The sequence below is a fragment of the Nanorana parkeri genome, unplaced genomic scaffold (assembly GCF_000935625.1).
Source record: "Nanorana parkeri isolate BGI_ZX_2015 unplaced genomic scaffold, ASM93562v1 scaffold985, whole genome shotgun sequence".
NCBI lineage: Eukaryota > Metazoa > Chordata > Amphibia > Anura > Dicroglossidae > Nanorana > Nanorana parkeri.
In genome coordinates this window covers 383,545-407,098 of record NW_017307253.1, presented here as the reverse complement: position 1 = coordinate 407,098, position 23,554 = coordinate 383,545, and the positions used below count along the sequence as shown (strand labels likewise).

Below are 23,554 nucleotides of genomic sequence, written 5' to 3'. Positions count from 1 at the left end.
ATGGGCATGATTTAGAAAAAAAAGTAATCATTAAAACTGGCGTAAAGTATACATTTGCAACATTAAAATAAAATTCTCACCTGCATGTTTTCCTTGACATCAGTGGCCTCCCGCAGTGGATGAACAGCAAGTTTGAAGATGTCATCTACAGTTTTAAGACCAGTGTTCCTCAGCATTGTATACTCCCTGGCTTTCTTCCCTATCCTGGCAGACAAACCTCGCTTTTGAGTCTTTCCTCCTCCTCCCCTGTTGGTAATTGCAATATGAACAAACAGTTTAGCATGCTCCATTGTGTCTCCAACAAAAGAGCGCAGGGGCACATGTCTGTATCCTGACTGTAAGCACTCAATGGGTACAGTGTACTGACCAATAAATTCATCTCCAATGTAGTCATCATCAAGAACCATAAAACGCACCATCGCTAACTCCGGAAGGTTTATCTGGAATTCAAAACTCTCATCAAAAATTGGGTTGTCTCCATTTTGCTGCACTGTTTTCGTCCTTTGTTCAGCACAGTCTGCTGGAATGCCATGAATTTCAATGCAAACATATGGATCGATCACATCACCTTTTGCACATGCGCCTTTTGGCTTTGGAAAGTTTTGTCCACTGATGACTTTGATGTGGAGAACCTGAGGGGATACACCAGGAACAACACCTTTGGTGTTTGCACTGAAATAAGATACTTCATCTCGCATAATGGATGGCCGAAGGACATAACCACACCCACTGTTTTGAAGAAACCAGCCAATGTTGAGATCCATCATTGGGCCTGGAGTCTGATAGTTCATAGCTACAATCTGACAACCACAATTCCATAAATCCTGTGGGTTCATATTACTTGAATCTATCCGCATTGGACTTGGATACACCCTAGATAAAAACTTTTTATTATAATTTACAAAGTCTTCCGGATACTCATTAGCGATCCTACTGGCTTGGCTCTCACTAAATGAGCACATTTCTCCATAACTTTGGCTTTTCATAGAGACATCAAAATCTTTGTATTGAACTGATTTACAGATGGATACTAAGTCGGACAGCTCTCTACAAAGCTTGATCAGTCTCTGTTCACCAAAGTAGTCCTCTGACATTCTCCGGGACATTTCAGCTTCCTCATCTTCATCTGTGACCTCTCCTTCTAAGAGGTCAAAATCTGAAGGCAGCTTCTTGCCTTTTATAATAATCTTCTTCTTTAACTTTTCAGGGGATGGAAGATAGGACTCTGCTGGCATAGGCATTTCTGTGTACAGTTTGCTCCCAAAGATCTTCTTCATATGTTGCACCATAATCCTTTGCTGCTGTACTGAGCAGTGGTTTCCAATACAAAGAATAAGAGGGTACTCGGAGGAGATGAAGGCATATTTGTTTATTACCTCTATTACATTACGAAAGGCTAGTGGTGAAGTCATACTGTTGCGATTGCAGATGATAGGCTCGTTGTCTGGTCCATCACTGACATCCAGTTCAATGCTTCTACATGCCATCTTTAGAGCCCTCACATAGCCATTAATATCTGCTGGACCTCTAAACTGGTCTTCAATTAAGTATGTATTGTGTGAGGAGTTTATATAGTAGTGCGATAATGGTTGTGTCATATCCTGGTTAACCTTTCTGTGGACTGGGTCAAATATATCACATTCTGGGGACAGCAGATACTTAGTGAATCCATCAATGGTGAGGAACCCCTTTGCTTGACCTTCCTGAGTTAGTTCATACTTTTGTATGATATCCAAACACATTTGCTCAGTCACCTGAGTCATGCCTTGTTCGGATTCTAAAAATAACAACAGATCATTTCCATCTAAATATTCTTTGTTTTTGGAAATTTGAACCAGTAAAAAATACACTTCTGGCCTTGTGCAAAGGTCACTAAAGGCTTCACAGAATTCTTCTTTGGTCACTCTGGTGGTAAGCTTTTCTTTGCTCTTTTGGATTTCTTTAAACTGTAACCTAACCTTTGTTTCCTTGATTGCAGGGGACAGTTGTTTAATCAGCTCAACCGCTGTATCTTCTAGCATAATTCCATTACCATCAACATCAGCAGCCTCAAAGACAGACTTTAGCCATATAAACCTTGGGGTGTTCTGGCCACCTTCTACCATGTCCAGTGGTTGTTTACTGTGAGAGACCAAATACCTAAGACCTGACACCCAAATGTTGGCCACATCAGCTGAATTAGCCACTAAATCCAAAGATTCATAGCTCTCTCCATGGATTATTGAGAAAGCACTATCCTCACAAATTTGGTCAGCTAGCCCATTATTCCTGAATGTTTCTGTGTTCTTGCCAAGCCGTATTTCTTTGATGGCACTGATATCCAACTTAGCCTTTTCAGGATCTTTTTTAGATGGCTCCCAGCGTAAAGCCTGCAAATCAGTATCAAGTGTAAAGAAACGACTATAGATGCGGGAGTTTGGGCGAACCTTCTTCAGTTCACAACCCCCTTGCATAAAGCTGATACAGTCACTGGCGCTGCTTATTTTCTTCTCTGAAGGCATGCTACTAAATGACACGGTTTTCTTTCTGCCAGGCTTTTGATTTGAAGGATCCTAAAGAAAATACAAGAAAATAATGGTCAATTATGACAGATCACCTGACACAGTCTCAGATGAAGAGTATTTATATTGTATTCAAACAGGAATTTATGAAATTTAACAGGTACAAATGGAAAAAAAAGTGTTTAACTAAACTGGCTTGCAATTAATTATGTAAAGTATATATTACTATTGCAGTGATCAATTGAACATTTTTGACCTGTGAAGAGTAGACTAAAGATAAGGAGTTATGCAATTTGAAGAATTTAGAATTACATTAATACAATTATTTGTACATGAACTGTACCACTTATTATCCAGAAGAAGGTACTTTGCATGACCTAACTGTCCCTTGATTTAATAGCTATGTTTGCTAAAGATCCATCCTAAGTATTTATGAATTTGAGAACTTGAATTATTATTTCCCAAGTCTACTAGGAAGAGTCACCCTCTCTAATTGTCACCAGGACAGATGATTTTCACAGCTGTCACCAAAAAAGGAAAGTGAGGGGAAATCTTCTAAAGCGGATAACAGTTTCCAGTAACAACTGTACATTAAGTGATTTCCTTTCACTTTGGAGAGATTTCCCCTCTCTTCTTGTTGTGAAACATATCCTGACAATTATGTCTGGATCCGCCCAGCTGCGTGAGTGACAGCTGGCTCTGCCTATCTGGAGGCAGAGCCAGCTGTACCCGCCCCATTCCCTGTCCGCTCAAGTCAGCGCTGGACGCTCGGAGCGGGGAATCCAGTCCCTCCCCTGTCACGGCTCTCTGCCGTGACAGGATCGAGAAGTGAGCGAACGCAGGTATGTGTTCGCTCACTTCCCGATCTACTGAGCTGACCTGTGACAGTTTCATTGTCACAGGTTGGCTAGAACTATGAGGATGAGTGAAAAGCACTCACCTCATAGTTCTCCTTTAATAAGAACAATAATGCAATAGGATTATTGTAAAGTTAATGGATGATGCTAAATTTGGGCATCTACACATGAATGGCCTCTGGGCATAAAAGAGTTAACTCTCTAACACTATCCAAAAAAATGACTTTAGACACTCTAAGAACCAGCAACAGTTAAATAAAATGGACTGTAAGTGTTCACCAACATGTCAACATTGACATTAGACAGAAGTTCTAACCCTTCCCCACTTTAACCAAAACTAAAAAGGTTTTGACTAGAGTTGGGCTTCAACAAAGTTATTGTTTTAATATGAAAACAATGTCAAGCATATCACAGCACCCAATAACATCCTGCCCACAGTTTAAAAACTGAAAAAGTACAGTTCTCTATGGCCCTGTTAGGCAATGTGTCACCAGGACAGGAAGTGAGCGAAAATCTCCAAGAGGGACATAACAGAAAAAAAAGAAAAACACTTTTTTTTTTTAGCAGAAGGGGAAGTCTAGAACCCCCATCACCTTTTTATCACTATTTGGGCCCTCAGTTTCCCTCACTTCCTTTTCACATGACAGGACGAGGCATGTGGGGGTAAATCTCCTAGCAAGAGATAAGCAACAAGATATTTTAACTTTTCCCCAATCTATCCAAAATTTAAAAAAAAAAAAATCAATTTTTGCTTGAATTATATTTTGATCTTGGAATCTTCTAGACTTGCACTTAACATTGTGGAATAGAAAAGATGACTGAAACAAAAGCAGAAATGTCATTGCATTGTATGGCAGTGAAATCTCATTGCCCCATGCTTCTTAAGCCTTACATGGGAAGCCCGCACCACTATTAGCTGAGAATTCAGTGAACATTCAAGCACATACTGTGTACTAGCCTTGACCTTTAACAATCCCTTAATATAGCATCTATGAATATGGAAAGGTGTGAAAAGCCTTTCAATGTGTTTAAACAATAGAGTACTCTTTGGAGCTCGTACGTACGTATGTACGTTTTGGGACCTTGCAGGGACCCTTCATCAGTCTGAATACATCTAAATATATCAACAAAATATTGATATTGTATCTTTTTGTGTGTGCCGGTGAATCTCTGTGATTACTTCAAGTTTTTGCACTGCGCCATCCGTGTGATCACCTCGAGCACCACCAATACTTTTAAGTTATAAGACCGTATGGAGTGTAGGTGGCATTTGCAAACAATTGTGCATCACAACCTTCTTTACTAAGAACTAGTTCAAGCTAAACTGCATGTACTCCCATTCTCACCGCCCCCCCTTCCCATTTCTCAGTGGGCGTCTCATACAGTATCATTTCTTTCACTCCATTCCCAATACAACAAGCAGGGCCTCTGAGAGGGCCAATGTCCAGTAGGCAAACTGTCCGTCCAAAGATATGCTAGACCCATAGACGCAGTAGATCAGGCTAGGTTGGAGTGTAACAATTAGAGACATAGCATAAGGATTTCAATTGCAATTACAGCTGCGCTAAAATATTTTATGCTGTGTATATGCCAAGTATATCTATATTATAAAGGCCTCTTAAGTATTAGTGCATTCCTTTCATGTGCTGAAAAGCTTTGCACCAATGCTCCAGACCAAAGACAACTATACCAGTTTTCAGAATAAAATACACCATAGAAGTATATGCAATCAATCTACTGATTAAATCAATGTGGTCCCTTTAGAACCTGCCAACAGTAGCCAGAACTAGAAAAAGAATATACAGTATTCCCACAAGGCTGTGCTGTGCTTTAATGTATGCTACATAAAATGAAAATTAAGATATATGAGTGACATGCATGCAGAATTCTGGGCAATACTGCAATAAAACCAAGAGCAATCAATCAGAATTCATCTTTGATGTGACTTTGACACACAAAACCTTTTTAGATGCATTAAGTCGCTGAACTTTGTACATTAGCACAGCCCCTTACATTACTTTGCTGAACTAAGCCTTCGATGTCACAGAACTTTAAAGCAGAATGCCAGGGTGTGCAAACATTAACCCTTGCAATGGGACGACGCCCCACACTGCAAGGGTAACTGTTTGTTTTGGCCTAGGGGAATGGATTAAAAAAATATATACTACCTGATTCTTGATCCCGTCTGGCTGCTAGACCAGAGTGTAGCCTCTTCTCCTCCAGGCACCAGTGGTCTAAGGACCTGTGACGTCATCACGTCTAAAGCAAGGTCCATTCATAAACATTAGACAGGAGAACGCCGAGGGACATACACAAAGCCAGAGCAGGGGGGGGGGGGGTTCATACAAGCATCTTCTGACAATTGTGGAGACAATTGTGGACAATACATGAAGAGTAAGAGTAAACGCTGCTCCATTACCAAACTCTTGACTAATATTTAATTTTGTTGTTGGTAATTATTTCCATAGCATCAGTATGCCTGGAAGGTTGAGTTATCTTCTTACAAAAAAAAAATCTATTATCTTATTATCTTCAGTACACGAAAACACAGACTATAAATAAACTGGCCTGCTTAATGAGCAGAAGTATGCTAGAAGCCAGTGATAAATAGTCATAAGGACTTGTTTTCTCCTAAGCAAATACTACTTACTGTATAGAGATAGTTTTCCTGGCTAGAAGACTAATTCTCTTGAGTATTCACCCCCTGAGCCCTAAAATATTTCTACATCACTAATCCAAAACAAACAGCCAATTAGGAGGCACATTGCTGGTTATTACTTAATGGGATACATTTTCCCGAAGTCTGTATATCTGGAAATAAATGCCACCCTGTTGTGAGATACAAGTGCAGGTGGTGCCTGAAATGTGACCTATTTTCAAAGGCTTAAAGCCCCGTTCACATTGAGTGATTTATCGCGCGGTAATTCCCGCGATCACGGCAAATTACTGCGCGATATCGCGCTCCAATGCATTTCAATGGGGCAAAGGGTCCTGCTGTCGCGGGTCGTGTGTCGCTACAGCAGGACCCTTTTTGGAGCGGATTTAGTCGCGTTCAAGCTTGCTCAATGCAAGCTTGAACGCAATATCGCGCGGCAAATCTCGCGATGTCACGCAATATGCAAATCGCGCAACAAACGCGCGATTTGCATATCGCGCAGTGGGAACGGGGCCTAAAGCTGACTTTCTGTTAAACAGCTAAGGAGACAGCTGTAATACAATTAATTGTTTTTTCCTACCAAAGGATTTTCTTCCACCAACCCTGGGATTCAGCCGCCCCTTTCAGACAAATAGCCAGGTACTGGACTTCTCTGCAGAGGCAGCTTTGTATCACAGCCAGCTTTCTTCCCACCCTTTATTAAAGTGAACATGACCCGATCAGGTTCACTTTAACTCTGGCCTCCACCCCTTCACTGTTGCATTGTCACAGTAGACAGTAGGGATGCACCGATACTTTTCAGATACCAGTGCAGATACTTGGCATTTTCATGAGAACTACCAGGGTTGCAGCTGGGACCTGGCTCTGGCGCTCCACCACTGTCTTGAAATCATTAGTCTGTATTGTGTTAGAAAAATTGTCACATGACAATAAACAAAAATGTATCAGTACTCGTACTTGTAAGTACTTGGGCAAGTATCAGTACTTGTACTTGCAAAAATTGTATCCGTGCATCCCTTTATTTATATTGATAAAAACAAAATCATACATTAAAACAGACATGTACAAATCCCAGGAGCTCCGTGTGCTCCTTACAAATGACAGCTGCCTCCTAACTTTTGAATTTTTCTCTAGTGTAGTCTTGGAGCTCGAAAAATGTATCTGTACTTGTACCGAGTACGGTACTTGATATCGGTTCAAGGTCCAGAAAGAGAGGTAAACAGCATATCTTGCCGTCTAATGATTCTCACCTTGCCTCCTAGTAGGAAGAACCTGTTTTGTGTGCCGGACCAGCTAACATGACTAGGATGTGGCATACAAACCTGGAGGCTTTTGTAATTTGATATTTCTAAACAACAGAACAGATAACATTTCTAATAGTACAATGCAACTACCATTACCATATCAAATTTGATTTCCTGTAACATTCTAAAGGTGCAGACTGAAGCAATGCCCTTTTTAATTTATGGCACTTATCAACACCACAAAAACAAAGAGGCAGAAAAGAAAAACACTCCACCATCACCAAAACAAAATCTGGTGATAAAGCAGTTGTTTCGTAGTCTGCACTTTCATCTTCAATTCTCAGATGTTGGCAGCAAAGTTTAGGCTTTGGAATATCGTAAGTATTTACATTCTTGAAATTTTCCCCTCAGGGCTTGCAGATCAGAAGAAACTGCATTTATATCAATGGGTGGTCTGCATGTTCCATAATTCTTGTTATTTGTTAGGATAATGTGTTTTAGAGGGGACAGGACAAGCAGGGGGGTTAAACAGCCCCAACATCTAATCTATGTTCTCATCATGGGAGTAATACCAAAACCCTAAAATGTTTACCTTCCTTCCTTTTTCAGATCAAAATATATTTTTAGCATCTTTATCTTAAAAAACATAACACTTAAACTCCTTAATTCTAATCCTAAACTTAACCCGTGATCCTTAAACTAACAAAAAGCATAAAACCACTTTTCTTCATCAAAATGTATGTAGAAAAGCAAAATGTACACTAAATATAGTGAAGGGGATTTATCAAAATTGGGGCAGACAGAATTTGGAGCAGTTGCCTACTGCAACCAGTCAGCTTCCACCTTTCATTTTCAAAGCTTAACTGAACAAACTGAAAGGAGAAGCTCATTGGTTGCCATGGGCAACATCTCCAGATTATGTCTGCCCTGGTTTTGATAAATTCACCCAATGGTACATAACTTGTACATAGCTCTGGGTTGTGGGAGGTATCCTTCTGGTGCATTCGATAATATATCATGATTCTAACCTCTGCCTGCATTATGCGGGCAGAGTTTATGGGTGGGTTTGAGGTGGGGCGTGTAATGAGGTGCCATTTGAAGCTCAGGGGCGTGTCTGGGCAGAGAAGAAGCAGGGGATCCACATGCCAGCCCTACTCACTCCAGGTAGTGCTGATGTGATTACAACAGCACTCCCTGTCCAAGACTGCTAGGGGGCAGTTTTGTGACCAGTCATCCTACACATGCAGAGAATACTATGGTGACTGGTCTGCATTAGAGGAAATTCCTGCCCAGAAGCAAATTTTATTTGCTTAATTTTTCATTTCAAGATAGCTGGGAAGCTTCTTTTATTGGAAAAACGAATTTATTTAAGTAGGGCTACATTTGTCCTATATCAGCGGTGGTCAAATTAAAAACCATAGAGGGCCCTTGGTGCAGCCCCCTACACTTTCAAAGGACTGCACAACAGCAGCTTGTTTTCAAGTTGTTTGCATCAAGTTAGGCAGCTCATTAAAAATAAATGGGTTGTAACGCACCGCAACATCTGAATATTTCACCCCCCCCCCTTTCATCCTACCTGCATTGATGGTCAGTGGCAGTGTTGTTAAGTAGCCCCCTCTGTATCGATGATCAATGGAAGCACTGTTACCCTCTTACTGCATTGATGGTCAACGTTAGTGCTGTTAAACCCACAAACATCACTAACGGTTAACTGCAATATTGTTGACCGATCACACACATTGGTGGTCAGTGGTAGTGCTGTTAACCTCCTCCTTTATTAGTTTCAGTGGCAATGCTATTAACAACTACCCGCCCCCCCAGAACCCTCCTCAGCTTTTGCTTCCAGATTGCATGCTCCCTTGTTGTTCTTTCCCCAATGACGTCAGGCCAGGACTTTACTTCTTCTGTCAGGCGGAGACCATTCCACCTGACAATACTGGATTAATTTCAGTGCTGAGTTTGGGAATGCAAAGAGTGTCCCAATCCCCAGAATGCTGTTGCCACTAAGAGAGGGCCATGTTGATCACCAGGGTCCAATACCATACTGTATTAATTGTTTTGCTTAGAGTTCAGCTTCAACCCTAGCAGATCAGTAGTTAGGTAATTAGATGTTAGAACAGAGAACAACTGATTTGCCAATGTATAGGGTAGATTTAAATCTAATATGGGTAATTAGTAGGAATGAGTAGTGTTGCGATTAAACAGATTTCCCCGCTTGCTCCTTGAACAACTTAGGTGAAATGTGCTTGAAAAAAAAACAACTACTGTTTTGTTTTAGTTTTTTTGTTTTTTGTGGGGGTTATTAAAGGTAGTTTAGATTATTACATGTTGTATTCTTTGTATCTGTGGGGTTTTTGTGAGTGTATTTGATAGTAATGTATGTACTGTTGCTTTAAATCTCATTATTTTCGGAGAAAAAAAACTCACAAAATAATGACAGTAATGAAGAGCCATATTTGTGGTACATAAACATGTCCTGGATATTTGAAAGGAGCTTCAGTTACCCTCAAGAGCCATTAAAATCAATTGCACCATTAAAAACCAGAAGACCTATTTAATTTTGCCTTTACCTTTGACCTCAATGCATTTCACCGAAATGGCAAAATTACACAAAAATCTCCAATTTTTCACATAAACTTCAGGCATAGAAAAACTTTCAATGTTATCAGATGCCCGTATACTATATGGGTCAAAGCACTGTAAATGCATGCAAAGGCAATGAAGCTCATATGGCCACTTCTTTTATCCCAGCTGTGTGATATCTAAGAAACAAATGGAAGCAGAGGTGAAGTGCTGGACCCAGTGCTAATCATTTCATAGGAAGGAGATCATCTTAAGAAAGGCCCAAAAACTGCTTGAGTTTGGAAGCTCTCCACAAGGCTGAGGGCTCTCCCATATAATGCCCCCTGAGGGGCGGGCTTCCGATGACCGCAATGCCGAACGGGCAGTGTGCGCTCGCGCAAACCGGCCCGTACGGCTGTTATCGTACGGACATGCCACAAACCCGCCGAACATCGTACGATGCTCGGCGGGTTTTCGAACATAATCGTACGATCGCGGGATTTCCCGCGATTATCGTACGATTATCGCAAGGTGTGTGGGGACCTTCATCAGGCTTAGAGATAACAGTGAAGTGAAAGACATACAACAATATATACCTAGACATACCAATCAACTGGGTGCTGTGAAACCACTCCCATCCACCTAGGGCGTCGGTATGACGTCACACCTGCCGTTAAGTATTTGAAAAGGACGTGTGCAGGTGAATCTTGATTATCAAGAGGGCAGAGTATACCCTTGGCTGACTGGCAACACCAGGAGACGTGTGAGGTACGCTAATAGGAGACCCTTCACCCGGCAACAGAGACGTCCAGGAACAGCGTCATCTAGTAGTGATCGCCCAACGGAAAACCCTTCGACAGAGAGTGATTCCAGTCACCCTGAAGTAGCACCAAGGCGAGAAGAAGAATCCATCTTCCCTTTATTCAGGGCTCAGGACGCCGGAGATCCAGGAGGGGACGCAAGAAGGAGAGGCGTCGAGACCAGAGCTTATACGAGCAAGGGGCGCCCACCACGCAGAGCCCGATAGTCAACCTATCTTCTCGGCCAGTGACCAAGGGTGAGTGCAACCTTTTATCTAAAGGGCTTTCCTTCTGTCCAACAGGCCGCTTTGACCCATTTTTATTTGAGATAGAAATGTTTAAATTTGAAAGAACATTGAAATTAAAGCAACACTTCTCCCTACAACCAGTTAAAATACAGGATAGTCCACCCTTCCGACTGAAAAGCAATTTCGTCCCTGGTGGCCAGTTCCAGTCGATTGAAACATTTATACGCACTGTAAAGCATGATGTGCTACAGACAAATCAAAAAATGAAACCCCGTTTAAATCTGACCAGAGAAGATAGTACTGCACTATTAGCCTTGCAGAAAGACACCACCATCATTATCAAACCAGCAGATAAAGGGGTGCCATTGTCATTATGGATTATAGTGAGTACAGAGTAGACAAAAGTCTTGCGATGGTTGTAAGGTGTGTGCCCAGCATTACACATCACAAGTATGAAAAGTTTCTCAGAACTATATGCGCAATCATGCCGAAAAACATTTAGTATGGTGGGTGGTTAAGATTCTCATGACAGCACTGACAGCTTAAAGAAAAGTGCTCATTTTTGTCTAGGTGTAAAATAAAACATGTATACTCACCTGAACCTTGGAGCCAACTGGCTCTTAGACCAGTCCTTATAGCCTTCTCCCCTTTCGCTCCAATGGTCTAAGGATCCCTGAGTCATCACATCCAATACACTGTGTTTCAGACTTGGGGACATAACATCACTGCAGCAGAGAAGGAGACAGGCTGGAGGGAGCACTCTATCAGGCAGCCAGCTACGGGGTTCAGGTGAGTATAACTTTGTTATTTTACACACTAAACCAAATAGAGCACTTAACCCTTGCAGTACAGGGATAGCTCCACTGCAATGGTTAAGAATATTTTTTCCTTAAGTGTCACAATTGTTAACGTTTTGGCTGATGTAAAATAATAAAATGGCGTGGTGTGTTGTAACTCCCCACTCCCCAGTGAGGTAACCCCACTGCAAGGGTAAGTTTTTTCTTTGCCCAGAGTTCTTCTTTAACTGCTTGAAGACCAGGTGTTTAGACCCCCTTCCTGTCCAGGCCATTTTTCAGTATTCAGAGCTGCGGTACTTTGACTGACATTTATTCCGTCATGCAACGCTTTAATGAAATTAATTTTATACAATTTTTTGGGGACGGATAGAGCTTTCTTTTGGTGGTATTGAATCACCACTGCGGGTTTTATTTTTTACTATAATAAGGAAAAATTACTGAAAATTTTGAAAAAAAAACGTTTTTTTTAACATTATGTAAAAGGAAACATTTATTATTACCCAGTTTTTTGGTCAAATATAAAAGTCAGGGTCACGTCGGGTAAATAGACACCAAACATGTCAAGCCTTAAAATTGTGTGCACCCGCGAAATCGCAGAAAACTACCATACCCAAAATTGGCCATAGGCGATGCTTTAAAAGCTTTTACCGCTCATCAGTTTAGTGATTGATGGCCCTACAATTATTGCTCCCACTGTGACGTTCGCGGCGATATGTAACATGTGCGGCGTAATGGGCGCAATCGTCATTTTTTCACGTATGCGCCCCCGACGCATGTTTGCATGCGTGTATGTAAATTAAAAAAAAAAATTATTCTTTTTTATGTGTAACTTTAAATTTTTTTGGGGGGGAAACGTTAATTTTTTTTTCACTAAACTTTATTGCTATCATATACGGGGGCTAATAAAACCCCCCTATGTGATAGCAAAATATGTGAAAGGTCCTCTTTATGGAGACATCAGGGGTCTCCAAGACCCCTAATGTCACCCAGGACCCCCCAAAAGAAGCTGATGAAGCACAGATCTGCTCCATCAGCTTCTTTCCAGCTTCTGAAGCTGGAGAGTGACACAAGAATGCGGAAGTGATGTAAAATACAACACTTCCGCATTCTTGCAGCGGAGAGGGAACCGGAGGGAGCTCAGCGGAGCCCGGGAACAGCGGGACAACGACGGGGGGGACCGCGGCAGAAGGGGGGACACCGATCCTTTCCCCATACAAGCGATCTGCCGGCTCTATAGTCAGCGGATCGCTTGTATGTTAACAGGCATCGCTGCTTGTTTTTAAATGTCGAGCATTTCCCGCTCGCGCGCGCCGCTGGGCACCCGCTAAAGACGCCCGCTCAGATCTAGAGATTTTATACAACGGCCGGCCTGGAGGTAGTTAAATAAATATACACTAACTAGGCTATTCAGTAAAGGGTGAAGAGTTTGGAGAAGACAGGAGAAGTGAACAATCTAGGACAACATAGGACAACTGGAAAGTGAGCTGAATTGGAGAATTTTTCCAAATCAACTATTTTGGCCTAGATTGTTCACTTCTCCTGCGTTCTCCAAACTCTTCACCCTTTTGTAAATAGACCTGTAAGAAAAATGTTGCGTTTACTGCCACTTTAACACGTTGCTCTATTTCTGCCAATGTCCTACCTAGAGAAAAGAAAGCATAAGCCTGCAGAGGGCACTAATGTTGTTTGATGACCCAAAAGCACAGCAGTGACTGAAGTATAGTATAAACAGGAACACCATTTGCTTTCTTTTGTGATAACATTGCTTTTGATGTTTTCCTTTTGTTCTGAGGCAGAAACATAATCAAGGAAATGACTTCCTTATTCAATAACTATCAGAAAGTTACATTTCTCTATGATATGGTACTTTGGAAAACTATTACTATGTATAAATAAGAAATAATGTTACATGTTATCAATACACTTTTATATAAATGTTTTCAATATGGCAAGGGCCTACATGATAAAATGTATGTCCTTTTTTTTAAGTTTACAATTAATGGTTTCAAATGTTTAATGACCCAGTAAATGTAAAGCAACAGACATGACATTAATGGTACCAAGAATAAAGGATTCACTACATGTTTTACGCTTAAGCACTTTTCATTTCATCCAAACACAGAATAAACAGGCTGCATGTACTGTGGTCTTATAGGGGCTCATTGCTTGCCTCTGACTCCTCTCTTCCTCCTCAAACTTCAGTGTCTAATTATATCAATGCCAGCCGTTAAAACTCACAGGGTGAGAGCAAAGTGAAGAGCTGTATAAATGGTAAAAAGAAGACACTAATAGATAAAACATGTATCTTAAGTCATAATATTAACCCACGGCTTTCCCCGACAGCGTTTCTGTATTTTGCATACACAATCATTCTAATGATTTGTTTTTCTTAGGTGACAGGTATGCAGAACATGTAAAGAATGCCTTTAAAGTTTTAACCAATGTATTTTGTGTTCTGCAGAAACTGAGAAGCAATCCCCATTTATTTAATAATATTATTAAAAGTTCCTTAGACAACAAAATGTCTATCTGGAAGCAAAAAGCAAATCTGCCAAGACTTTTCCTCTTTTCAAATGATTACAAACAAAAATAAGTGCAGACAGTAAGAGCACTCATTACTGAAAATATTTCCAGCGCCGCTGAATAAAAAGACGCCTATTGAGAAATCAGCAGAAAGAGGGCAATTTGGTAGAGCATGAAAAGAAATGCCAGCTCGGCAAAATTACTCTGACACTTCCGTAATGGGCAGTCCCCATGGGTGAAGTCTAACCTTACTGTCTTCTTATGAGACCTTGTAAGAAGATGAGAGGTGCAAGCCTGAGAAGCTATCAAATTAACTACTGCATGTGTATTATAAAGCTCCTCAGTGCCGCTTAGAGAAATTGTTTCTGTATCTCTTAAGTACAGCTTAAGCAGCCCCGAACAGTATTAATGATGAGATAATACCTAGAGGATATGTGTAAGTGTAAGCATAAAATGGAAAAGAGTGATGTTATTAAAAGCAGCAGTGGTGTGTACGGGATGTGTCCAATGTTCTCTATTTTGAAGATAAAAATTAATTCAGATCTAATACTTTTCCAGCTCCAGGACTAGACTAGAGAAAAATTCAAATGTTAGGAGGCAGTTGTCATTTTTAAGGAGCATCCGGGGCTACTGGGATTTGTGGATCCCCATTTTAATGCCTTATTTTTTTTTAAATAAATATATATAAGGGATGCACCAATACCATTTTTTCAAGTACAAGTACTGATACTTGCCCAAGTACTCACAGATACGAGTACTGATACATTTTTGTTTATTGTCATGGGACAGTTTTTCTAAAACAATACAGACTAATGATTTCAGGACAGTGGTGGAGCACCAGAGCTAGGTCCCAGCTGCAACCCTAGTAGTTCTCGTGAAAATGCCAAGTATCGGCACTTGTATCTGGACATCCCTAATCTGTATTTTGGGCAGTGTTATTATCTGGGCCTGCTTCAGTTGGTCAGGTCTAGGTTCAGCAATGGTATGTCCTAAAAAAAATGAGTATACTGAATGACTAGGTTTCTCCATTTCTATTGTAAGATGCCAGGATTTTTGGGACTTGCTGTGAAAGAGTGGTTCAGCCACCACAGAGTCCAGACCATAACCCCATTGAGAATTTTTAGATTGTGCTGGAGAAGACTTTACGCAGTGGTCCAGCTCTCTCATCATCACTACAAGACCTTGGTGAAAAATGAATGCAACTCTAGATGGAAACAAACGTTGTGACATTGCATAAGCTTATTGAAACAATGCCACAACAAATACCGTAATCAATGCTAAAGGCGGTACAGCAAAAAAATTAGAGCGTGCAACTTTTTTTTGGCTGGGCAGTGTATTTAGAGTGTTGTAGAGATCTACTATATAGGTGAGTAAGCCCCCATTCACACTTGACCATGAACATTTCAGGCTTTCTTTTGTTTGTGTTTTTCATGGATTTTTAAAAGTTTTAGGCGTTTTTGTTGTGGCCAATGGAAAGCAGTATCACCTGTGTCATCATATGTCTTTGTTGTTCTTTTATTTGCTTCCTGGTTTTTCTGTGTGGCGTCCTGTGCTATTGGAGCTTCCAATCTGGGAAACCTTAAATCCCAATTTCTTCCCAAACCCTCTGCCGCTTGCCATGGTTCTTGTAATTGGAAATGGGAATCAGTAGGGTCATAGAGATTATTATGGGCCCTCTCCAGGTGGAGGTTGCTAGGAGGAGACCAGTTGTTAGGTGCAAAACGCGAAAAAAGTGCTAAAATGCTTGTATTGCATGAAGTCTATAAAGCCAAAAAGGTACAATTCTTTCTGAAAATCGCTAATGTACTTCTTCATACGACAAACGGCAGCACAACAGTCAGGTATGAATGGAAACCATTGAATATAATGGGAATCTAAATGGTGAGCATTGTCAAACTTTGGGAAATGCACAGCAAATTGCTCAGGTTAGAATGGAGGCAAACAGAGCAGATCAAAAAACAAGCTCCAACATTATTACTATGTAACAAAATGGTCACAAAGTTTTATTGAAAGATCATTTAAACAAGTGGTTACAGCCATCAGAGAAGCAGAAAGCCGCCATAACTAACTCCTGCTTACACAAAACGACTTCACCAGTCTAGTTGACAGCTGGTCTCACAGGAGCATGCACAGGTAATTGGTACTGGAGTATCACATAAATATGTCCTAGAGATACAAGTGAAATCCTCCAGGGCATTTCTCTTTTATAGCAAGTTATCAGGTGATTAAAAGTGTATATACTCTTAAAAAGAACCATTGAGAAAAGGCAAATAAAGGAGATATAACTTTACATAAACACATACAAAGAGGCTCTTTTTGTGCTTATAGGAAAAAAAACAGAATGATGTAGTGATGGCACATGTTCGGGTGTCAAAGTAACAGCAATGATGTGGCAGCAGATTTATTTACTTTGCCATCTATTTTCTGTTTCACAAGGCAGTTGGATATAGTTATGCAACACCTACTGGTATAGAAAAAGGCGATAAGGTCTCCTCAGATCACAGGTACCAGTATAAATCCAGGTGGAAAGAGAAAAAGGACAAGGACATAGTGCGTAACGTCCAATAAAATGCAATTTATTATATAAAAAATGCGTACTCACAATAGTGTAAACAGTACAGGCATTGGGTATTGCTGGATCATACCAGCAGGACAAATGGCAGCAAAGTGATAAGAAAACTGTTCGTCCGGCTCAGCGTGGTGACATCAGGAGCTCTGCCAGGCTTCATGGAAATCACTATAATATTCATATTTCCACATTACACTTACTGGCGCTGATCACCTTTTATTGTTTAGTTTTACCTACTGGTATACATTACACATTCGGTACATCTATTTTTATGGTCTCTGATAATAGTATTTTGTATCTTTGCTCATTTACAAACTTTATGCAGAAATTTAAGGAAAAGAAATGTAACCTCCAAATATGGAAAGGTTGTAGATCTGTTAGTTGACTTGTTTGCATTACTTTTGTTAGATTGTGCAAAACTAAAATCAAGGTGTATAGGGATAAGCAGATTAAAAAAAAAAAAAAAATTGGTTTCCGTTAGACACTACTGCTGCTAAAAGAGCAAACCAAGTCATATAAGAATCATCTTTACATTGCAAATTCCACTAGTTGTCTGAAAGGATAGGACTGTCAAATGTTGTCATTCCACCCCTACAGAGGTCAAACCAACAGATGCTAGCATGCTGAGTTAAAGCTCAGGGCCCTGCAGTACAGGACTTCTAATTATAGTAACAATGGTAATTTGCAGTGACATCTTCTTGCCTGGACCAGTCTTAGCCACAAGCAAGATGTGTGAATCCCCTGGAGCCCCACACAAAGCACTCAGACTCATACTAAACCAGAAAGCCACAAGAACTCTGGATTACACAAATGGTCCAATCATTTACACAGAATTTTTCCAATTTGGAGCAGATGACTGAAGATAAAGCAATTACATAGTGCACAGTTTCAAACTGCTCAAAGTATAAGGCTAATAAAGGCTTGCCTACTTAGTATAAAAATAGTATATAAATACCTAAACCAGTCCTAAGTGCCAATCCTACATGATAGAAAAGCTTAATTTGCATGTTAAGCAAGGTCATGATAGGAGAGTGCAATTGATTGGTCTTATGTATCTGATAGCTTGTCAAAGCTGTAAGCATTGCTTGAGCTAATTAAATGAAGTGTAAGTAAACATTTAGTGGCACAGTTCTAATTTGACTTATAAAGCAATATTTATACATATACCAACATTTTTTTGACAATGGATTCCATAGATCTCATGTGACAATAACATCTGATCAGTATGTGAAATAGTTACCTTCACTGAATATATGTGGCTGGAATGCATTATTATAGTGATTTCCATGAAGCTCCTTCTACTGTACATTTCACTAGTTCAGGTTTATTCCTACTTTGGGCATTATGGAATGAGCTTGGCAAGAAGGAGTCACAGTTGAGCTGCCCAAAGACATTAGATGACAGTGACCCAAACTATCTGTTTTTGAATGGATTGAGCAGAACCCTGCTAAACCTTAATATGGAGAGAGGGTGACCAAATTGTTATTCTCTTGATAATGTCTCCACCAAGATAACCTTGCAGTGGGACTACTGCCTTTGAAATTGCCTTTTGTTTTCACATGATAATCCTGCAAATAACACACTTCCTGTCCTTAGGTGGCTGCATTCACTCTTCTATAAAGGGAAGTATGGTTGCCACCCAGGCTAGACTTCAAACTTATCTGCCTCTGTTCACTTCCATTACATAGGGTGATGGGTTTAGTAGTTACACAAGAAAGCTAATACTGCTTTTGTTTCCAGTTCATTTCCCAGTAGTGACAAGGACACTGCATCTGGTGTGAACATACCCTTAAAGTATAACTTAACCCAAGAACATTCCTTAGACTACTGGAAGCTGAATTCATTTTCTTTTTTCAGGCTAAGAACATTTCACCAAGCACAGAAATTACTAGTTGATTGTGCCAGAAGCGCAGTGTCCTTGTCACTACTGTGAAATGAACTGGAAACAAAATCAGTGTTAGCTTTCTTGTGTAACTACTAAACCCATCACCCTAGGTAATGGAAGTGGCAGCCAGGGGAGGCAGAGTTGCAATGGGAAGTGGGTAGATATAAGCATCTGACGTACCTGGAAGTTTTGGAAGAAGATTCATGTGGAAGCATTTGCTCTTAAAATGGAAAAAAGCTGCAATGCAATGCAATTGGTCTTAGTATAAAAAACATACTATAAAAGGGGGAATATTCTTTTCATTTTTTTGTAACAGTGTCCCTTTAAGAAAACTGGTTCTGGTCAATGCTTGTCCAGTGTAGAAACCAGAAATGCAGTCACATTCTACAGACCCTAGTCTTTACATACACTGGTAATTTAATGTATGTGAAAATCGGCTAAATCACAATGATAGCGCTGCTCATAACTAAACAGATTAATACAAACTCCATTAGTGAACTTGGATTAGAATTAGATACATGTAACAGAATGAGAGATCAGTCTGGAGCATTATGCTGCCAGTGAGATAAAGCTTTCCAGTGGGAAAGTTTACTCACAATATTGCTGGAGGGAGGATAGATTTTTATTAACGTGCATTTGGTAGAGTAACAAGTTACAAGTTTTTGTAAATGAGACAAATACGTTCATTTGTCTGAGTCAAGGTTGCAACGTCAGGCTCCCACCAAGACATAGATGAAAACACACTTCATCAGGTGTTGGATCGGCACAGTATAACCTTCACCCCACACAGAGACTGATAACTATAACACACTTGTTCACACAGAACAATTACTCTTCCAATGACTGTATCTGTCTCAATTTTGTTAGATGAAATATACAGCGCACAAGAAAGTATAGTTCTCTCCCTTACACTAAAGGTGCCCATACACCTTACGATTATCGGACGAAACTTTTCATCCGATGATCGAATAGTCGTACGATTTTCGTAAGGCAGCCCCATCCTGCCCCGATGATCGCAAGATTAATTTAGCCGTAATTAACTAAAAGCACCTGGACGAAATGCGGTCATTGTTTTGCCGTATTTTCGTTAGCGCAAGCGCACTGTAGTTCGTACGACTTTTGGCGGACGGAAACGCCAGCAACCTTACGAAAACCGTACGATCTAGCAAAGTTTTCAAACATGCTTGACCGTCAAAAGTCGTACGATTGTACAGTAATGTCGGCCGGACACTACAATGCACACATACGATTATTGGACGAAAAGTTGATCGCATACGAAAATCGTCCGATAATCGTAAGGTGTATGGGCACCTTTACACTGAATACAAATGCAGGGTACCCATATCTAAAGCTTCTGTTGGAACACCAGGTAGATCCATAGTTATATTTACTATACTCTACCTGAGCAAGCTTGGTACAGTGCTGTGTAAGTGCTGCCCAGCTGCATAGACCTCCATGGGTTTCCTGTTCAGCTGTCCATTAGGTGATGTACTGGCAGCCCAAAAACCTTTATAATATATCTGTTAGGAACTCATTTTTAACATTAATAATGAGCTTCTCCTTAAAATAAAATTCCACGTGGACGAAATGCATATATATCGTTTTAACTGCTAAATACATTTTTTTTCATTTTCCTCAGTTGTTCTTAATATATCACATAAGCAATAAATGTATAAATAAATATAATCATATGAACAATAAATGTATAAGGTCCTATTTAAATCCAATGTGAGTGGATGCGTCAACCAACGCACACCAAACGCACACAAAAAAATGCACTGCATGCAAACACATGATAAAAACAGCACACGCAAATGCACACTGTAAAAAATTATGCAGCGCTTGCAAACGCATGAAAAAAACAAAAAACACAATGTTGGCACATTGGATGTGAATGGGCCCTTATACGGTCATTGTTTTTGTAATTACATAAATTTGGATTTTGTTAAAAAATATATATTTTGTTATTTGAATATATCTATATAGAGAGTTGTGATCAAATGTTTGCAAACCCTGGCAGAAATCATGACATTTTGGCATTGATATTGGAAATATGACTGATCGTGTCAAAAAACAAGACATAGATGACAAAAAAAAGCAAGGAGTAGATCTCAAACACCTATGTCCCTAAATAAGCAGATTTTACTATAAGTACAAAAATCCTATTTCCTTTCTCATTCATTAAAGGGCACAGGATCAGAAGTAATTGAGACAACTGGGAAGGTCCAAAAGCACTGAGTGCAACAACACCAAAAGCACTAACAGCCCACATAACAGTGTAAAAAATGGGAGCAGCCTGCAGCTCAAAGAGTGGCCTGAAGGACCCCATGCCCAAAGGTTGCATTAGTTGAGGCCTGAACATCCACCTTTTAAAACTTACAAACAGGAAATGTTTCAAAGAGAAGACCAGGTGGCAGCCTTCATATCAAAAGAAAAAATGTCTCTGGGCAGCACAGTGGCTTAGTGGTTATCATGTCAGCAATGGAGCACTGGGGGTCCCAGGTTCCAATCTTGCAAGGAGTTTGCATGCTCTCTCTCTGCTGGCGTGGGTTTCCTCCCACACTCCAAAGACATGCTGGAAGTTTAATTGGCTCCTTTCTAAATTGGCCCTCTATGTATTCATGTGCAATAGGGACCTTAGATTGTAAGCTCCTTGATGGCAGGGACTGATGTGAAGTATGTAAGGAGCTGTGTAAATTATCAGTGCTATATAGATACCTGTAATAAATAAATAGTAAACAACTTTCCTCTGAAGAGAAAGACATCCATCCTCCAAGCACACTAGCAAAAAACTGAAGCGTGATGGGAGGGGTTAGACCTGACTGGCTAACATTTTTTTTTTTTTTTTTGCCATTAGTCAATTCCTCTGGTAGATGGCAGTATAACCCGGTTGTCTCTGAATTACTTTTGATCCTGTTCCCCTAATGAACAAAAAACAAAACAGTTATTTCAACTTTGTGTTTAGCTGTTCTCCTGAAATGTCACTTTAGCAGAATGGAAAGAGTGGGCAAGTGATTTAAAAGAAATCAAAGCTAGTAGTAACTTTCAGTTAGTAGTGTCTGTGAGGATGTGCACGCAGAAACTCTCAGCCTGGCCAGGGTGGATGACTCAGCCACTGGATCTGGACGCCCAGGCCCGCTGTCACCCAAACTTAAACTCTAAGCTAAACTTAAGAAATAAACCGAAGGCAATGATGGTTACAGAATTGTTTTACTATATCTTGAAACAAATGAACTCATATGGCTTTATAAATGAATTCATTACACAAGCTGGACATTTCCCCAACACCCTATGTTATACACTGTATTCCCCATGCCTTTTATAAAGCCATGAGCTATCACACATGTTATTGGTCTATGCACTAAAAAGATTTTATAAATTTAGACAGCATGTATCCCTTTCAAGATTTATTAACTCAACACTAAACAACAAGCAGAAAAAACACTACAGAAGACAAGGATCAAAATACACAATTTGGTTCTTTAATTTGCACTTTGTATATGTTAGACTATATAAATAGACGCACGCGGTAAACCTTGGCCTCCAGCCACAACATAAAAAAATTGATCCCAATTGATTCTAGGATGAACTGATTTCCGCAGCCCAGGCAGAGATCACATTTACAATCTGACAGTGTCACGTAGCCATCTGATTCTGGAACCACCACCATCTCACTTTGCACAGGACATGTTGTAAAGATACATATTTAAGCCATACTTGGCTACGGAAACTGTAAACAAGGCTTCCCTAAGGAATTACATTTCTGAAACTAACTGGAGTCAACATCTGCCTGATGGACATTTCATTGTAGCCAGAGGGTCCAGTGATGCTGCTGGAGAAAGATGTGCACTTTCATAATAAGACCTGAATTGTAGAAATGACACAAGTCTTCTAGGCTTCGCAAGGCTGAAACTTTCCTTTGCTGTTGCCATAAATAAAGACTGTATCCTCGGCAAAAGGAAGTCTTGAGAAGAACATTAAAATAATTATGCAAAGCTAGAATACGTTTTCCCACAACCTCTGACCTAAACTTCAATTTCCTCTTGTACAATAAATGTAATGTATTTTTTCAAGGTTCTCTGCTTCATCAAGACCTCAGTGAACACTTAACTAGTTGATGTACTAAGTCATAGCCGTCAAGAATGACCACGCCACCTGCTGAGCGTCTAATTTTAATTTTTTAGAGTTTGTAAGTCCATTATGAGACATTACAAATTCCGAAAGTTCTTGTGGAATTAGCAAATTCAGCATGCTTCCAGGTGAATTTGGCTTGCATATGAAATGCTTCTGACTAATGCCAGGACAAGATTCTCTGGTATTTAAGGTGAAGAAGGGGAGGGGGGCGGGGACATGGATAAACTAATGTGAATCAGTCATATTAAATCCTGGTATTCATTAATATCATGATAACAGAAAATTGTTCCGTTCAAGTTTGATTCTGCAAAATATGGGAAACTTATTTACAAACTTTTTTCAATGCAACACCACAAAACGAAAATGATTTGCATTTGGATGATAACTTTTTTTCAGGTGCAGCTTCCTGGAGCAGATCAAACGACAACATTTGCATTTTCACATAAGTGCTTTTTATGGATTGAAGCTGCAACCTGCAGCATTAATTCACACAGAAGCTGATGTCGGTACTCCTGATACAGGCAGGAAGACTTTGCCGTCAGACAGACAGCCCTGCCCTACAGCCTACGGTAGGATAGTGCACTCCTGGTATGATTCTCTGAACAATTTCCCTATGTTTGGCCAGCTTAGTTCAACAACTTGATGACCATAGTCTACATGTTTTATATCTATTAGCTTTGATAAACTATTGATATAAAAGATATACCAATCAGCATGAGGTAAAATAAAACAGTCTAGTATGAGAAGGTATGGCCGAGATAGCAAAAACTCAAAGGGA

The 23,554-nt window shown here is 40.1% G+C and overlaps 1 protein-coding gene across 1 annotated transcript in view; it reads right to left on the bottom strand.

Moving 5' to 3' along the window:
- Positions 1–23,554, bottom strand: part of PLCL1 (phospholipase C like 1) — a 234,037-nt gene that overhangs the window by 67,924 nt on the left and 142,559 nt on the right. Inside the window, exon 2 of the mRNA XM_018566877.1 lies at positions 81–2,552. Within this exon, the coding sequence (XP_018422379.1) occupies positions 81–2,552 (2,472 nt within the window). The remainder of the gene's footprint in view (positions 1–80; positions 2,553–23,554) is intronic.